General features: G+C 43.4%; 1 protein-coding gene across 1 annotated transcript in view; it reads right to left on the reverse strand.

The window, feature by feature from the left end:
- LOC311342132 (calcium-binding protein 8) overlaps positions 1 to 4,237 on the reverse strand; it is a gene marked incomplete at its 3' end in the record, with an annotated part of 32,217 nt that extends 27,980 nt beyond the window's left edge. The window contains exon 1 of the mRNA XM_084466969.1: positions 4,120 to 4,237. Within this exon, the coding sequence (XP_084323095.1) occupies positions 4,120 to 4,234 (115 nt within the window). The 5' untranslated portion in view covers positions 4,235 to 4,237. The remainder of the gene's footprint in view (positions 1 to 4,119) is intronic.
- Positions 4,238 to 5,034: the final 797 nt, after the last annotated feature.

Here is a 5,034-nt window from a genome sequence, read left to right on the forward strand (position 1 = left end):
TATGATGATTATACAAACCGGGATACTTAGTTTGGTGTTATTTGTAAAAAAAATATAATAATTATGTTAGGGTTTATCTTGTGTTGTTTATCTCATGATGTTTGTACTTTGTACTTCTCTACGAGGTCAATTGAATGTTCAAGAGTATTCAATAAAAATAAAACATTCCTCAAAACGTTTTATTGGTCTGCCTTTTCACCAGACAAATTAACCATCATTCGCCTGGTGAAAAACAATTTTCTTTTGAGAAATTGCCCAATATAAAACACAGAAACCCTGCTGTTAAAAGGTACCCTGAGTTGTAAATAAAATTGGTTGGGAATGTGTGTGTGGTTCTGCATGTCCACATACTACAGAGCACCTTTAGCAAGCGGGCCCTTGACAATGGGCCCCTAAACATCTATCTGCTGCAGAATACACACACAAACACACACGCACTTAAAGAAAAACCCACACACATGCACACATACGTGATACAGATACATTTCAAAGACAAATATGCACACACATACACACTAAAATAATAGCACGCACACACACACACACACACACACACACACACACACACACACACACACACACACACACACACACACACATATACAGTTACAGTTTAGAAAGTAAGTTACAGAGTTATTGTATCACTTGAATACAAATATTCATTATATAATAGAGTCATTAAAAAGGACATCACAAATGTACAAAGGCGGTGCTATAACCGTTGATTATCACACACAGGCGCACTCACGCACGCACACACGTAAACACACGTACACACACACACATACACACACACACACACAGTTCAAAGCTATAAAGATGTATCCCTCGTCATTCATCATACACTTAAGGAGCGCACGCAGGAGTTAAAGAAGTGTAGAGTGTGTTCCTGTGTCTGGGAGCTGTTTTAATAGAACAAGGGCTCTCAGTGTGTTGATATTTGCATGTGACTTAAGTTACACTCACAAACTGCTCCCTGGAGTCCAACACAACACCGTAGGAGCGAGAGGGAGAGTTGTGATCAAAATTCAGTTTGTTCACTGAAGGGCTGGGGAAAAACTAGGTCAAGCACAATCCTCCACATTGTAAGTTTTTGTTTGTTTGAATACAGAATGCTAAATATGCGGTTGTGTATACTGTGTGACTGATATGTCATAATATTGAACCAACCCAGGGTGGCTTATTCCTCTTATTCTGCAGTTACCCACCATTATTGCATATCAGATACTTTGATCATTAACGTGCTATCAACTTAATCAGCTGAAATTAAATAGACTGAGCATATTGTTTTTGCGTTGGCAAGGACATTTCTGGTCGATATTTGTATGTGACCATTGTTTGCATATTGAACTAGAGCTGAAAAATGGCAGCGGTGTCCGTTGTTGAATATGCACACCCAACGTTAGCCAATCAGGATCAAGTCTGACATTGAAATCCACACATCGAGCAAAGAGGAAGCAGATGGCGGGGAAACTATTAGGAAAAAGCACAAGAATATGAGGAAGAATTTAGTTACCTATCACCAAAAAATTATATACGATTTGAATGAGAGAGGGCGCAGAACAAGGCAGGGTGGAAGGAAAGCAGAGCTCTTCGTTTAGGTTCTTCTAACAGAGTTTTTCGCAGTCGCTACTGAGATTTCTTCAGAGGCCCCGTGCGGTGCTCTGTGTGAGATATTCATACGAGCCAAGCCAACCCCCCCTAGAGCTCTCTCTAGTATTATCCTTATGATTAGGACAGATTCAGTCGCAATGCCAGTACCACAACACCAGAGAGATCGCTGGGTCTCTGTCTACTGTGTATGTTTAGGAGGATCACTAAACAGCAGGGGTCTTAGAATAAACACTGACATACATGCTTGCATAGTGAGCATTGTGTACTTTATTTGGTTGCATATACGTACAGAGCACATTTCCAATACCTTTGTACTCAAGACAGTAAATATGTACTGTATGAAAAATGTTAAATGTATGGTTATGTGTCGCCCACACTGCCTGACTCAACATCTTACCGGGAAAACAGCCGGTTGCTTAACTTTCACATAGCCGTCTTGAGACAATCAGAATATATATATATTTCCATCTCAAATGGATATGGATATTGGATATTGGATATATATTTATTCCTTAAAAGACTAAACTAAAGAATTCAAATCACAGTGATACCCACAGTGGGTATCGAGGATAGAGACTTCATTTGTAAATCAATGTTACTTTGCAGCAACACTGTCAAACAGTACTCCTGTGTTATATATACGCCTTTCCAAACGACACTATTACGATGCTGTCCGAGCTGTGATCAAGACGTAAGGGCCATTCATGTTTTACTTCCTGTCTCTACAGTCCACACCGGGCTCTGTTCTGCTGAACGAGACAGTACTACTCAGCAGAACTCCACACCATTCCAATAAATAACTACAGCCCTTCATATACTGTTGTCGGGCGGAAAACAGTTGAACATGCAGTCATGGAAGGAATGATCAATAGATCTGTCGCTTACGATTATAGAAGTGTGGTGGATGTTTTGAACAGTTTGCCTTTCCTAGACCTCTAAAATCCTAAGACAAGCTTGTAATAAATACCCCCCACTCGTCCTAGCCCTCCATCAAAATCCTAAATATCACGCTGCAAGATGCTGTGGCTGAGCTGCTTAGCACATTGGTCACATATTTTCTGTCTTGAAAAACCCCCCCAAATTTTTTTTTTTATTTGGCGCAGGTGTCTCCACATCAAAAGCAAATCAAAGAAAAGTATTAAACAGGTTTCGGACTGCCAAAAGACACAAGCTGTAATGATGCATATAATGGAATAAATGTCTTCTGTGTCTTCCGTTTATCCAAACTCTCAACAGTTGGCGGATCCGAAAGGCATTCGGCCGACTTTAAGCAGACCTCTCTGGGCCAGAAAACACATTGTTTTCCATATTAGCCCGTGGCGCATTCAATCGGCACGTATCAACCCGGGAAATCTATGCATGTTAAAACTGCCGAGCAGTGACCAAACAGAGGCACTTGGTTATTACAGCGAGCGCGGCCAGCCTCCACTCTGCCTGCCAGACGCCTAATGTGGCGTCGCTGGATTAATAAGGGGATATCCCCGCATGGCTGGCGCTCTCTCTGTCCGTGCTCAGACCCCCCCCCCCCCCCCCGACTCTGGCAGAGAGGGGCTTTTTATCAAGCAGGGCTGGGGGTGATAACTCTGAGGTCTGGTGGATAACAAAAGGACCGCGGGAAGCAGAGTGTGACAGCTGGCAGGGAGATAAGCAGCGGACAGAGGAACCGCGCTGGCTGGCACGGTGCCGCTGGGTCAGAGGAGCCGCGCTCCGGTGCCGCTGGCTTCTCCCTATACTGCCCCCCCCCCCCAATCCCCCCAAACCCCTACCGAGGTTCTGAAGGGATCCATGTGGGGAAATGCACACAGACACACACAGGACTGCCGACTGACTACCAAACAGCCTTTGGTAGTCTTTTCTCTTTTGTGGAAAGAGAAAAGACGCGTTTTCATCGACTTCGCTTCGACCGCCGTAACCCGACGGCCCTTAAGTCTTTTCTCTTTCCACGAAAGAGAAAAGACTTAAGGGCCGTCGAGTTACGGCGGTCGAAGCGAAGTCGATGAAAACGCGTCACATCTCGCTATGTCTTTCTTGCTATGACACTATGAGAGAGGAGTCACATTTTTGTCCAGAGGAAAGCAATAGTGTCATTCAAAGGGGCCCGTATTTTAGCACCAGGTGTGAGGCTGAGTCGCCATAACAAACGATTTCTAAATCCATCCACTGGTGGCCTGGCAGGTGGGGGTGTCCCCCCAGACATACGGTGGGTGGATGGCTAATCACCCTCAACCTTTACCTGACCTTTACCCTCACCCTTAACCTGACGGTAAAATCTGCCAATCAGTGTTAGCAATAGCAACAGCAGGGCTATCTAGCAGAGCGCTGTTACCAGAGGTTGAGTCCAAAGCCCAAAGCACAGCGAGCTCAAGTAACGGTTTATATTTGAGCTACCAAAAAAAAACAATTTCAACAGAGCAAAGCACACAGAGCCGGAACGTAGTGTGCTTCAAACATGAACCAAAACGTGTGTTCTGTGCGCTTTGGGCTTAACGTTTTAAGATGTCTTACCACCCAGCTCCTCCACAGAGATGCTGGCCAACACGTCACTGTCAGTGTCCGACAGCGACTGGCTCAGGTAGTTCCCCTTGTAGAGCAGCCCTGCCGTCACATGGTGGAATGGCATCTTCTCCCTATTGGCCGGGAAACAGGAAAATGAACAGGAAAGGGCTTAGAATGGACCAATAGGATTACGAGTACAGCCGTTGAGTTGTAGCTTACTGTTTGGCGGATGCTTTTATCCAAAGCAACTTTACTTTAAGATACATGTCGTTAAGGACATCAAGGACAACTGTGGACATTGGGGATCAAACACATTAACTTTTGGTATGGAGGCCCGTACTAAATACTTCACCTTTATTAGTTATGGTCTCGCATAGGCACATCTACAGGCATGGAACAGAATAGTTGTTCTCCTCAAGAAATTGAAACTTTGGGAAAAAGGAGCCAGTTTCTAACAATGCCCATCATTTAGCAAAGGCAAAGTAATTGTCTTTCGGGAACTGCACTTCACACTCCTGAGGAATGCCAGTATTTAGTCGTTCACCATGGACCATTATCCCCCCCCCCCCCATTCTCCTGCATCTCTTCAATCGTTTGAAGTCAAATTATTCACACAGCTCTTCTATTGATTGAAACCAATTAGTATTTGCCAACGTCAGATCTACATATTAGATGATAATTAAAAAATAATTATACATCGCAACCCTTTCAAAGCACTGGATAACTGGATACACTGCAAAATCTTTCAAATGAAACCTGGGTTTCATTATGTAATATTTTCTGCAGCCAGCATGATGAAGATGCACAAACCAGCAAATTAGGAAGAATGGCTATCCTATATTATATCCTGTGTACACTATATACATACTTGAATATTAGGGTCCACACAATATGTCACAGACATAATACTATAAAATATATAAA

The sequence above is a fragment of the Micromesistius poutassou genome (genome assembly GCF_964030765.1).
Source record: "Micromesistius poutassou genome assembly, chromosome: 4".
NCBI lineage: Eukaryota > Metazoa > Chordata > Actinopteri > Gadiformes > Gadidae > Micromesistius > Micromesistius poutassou.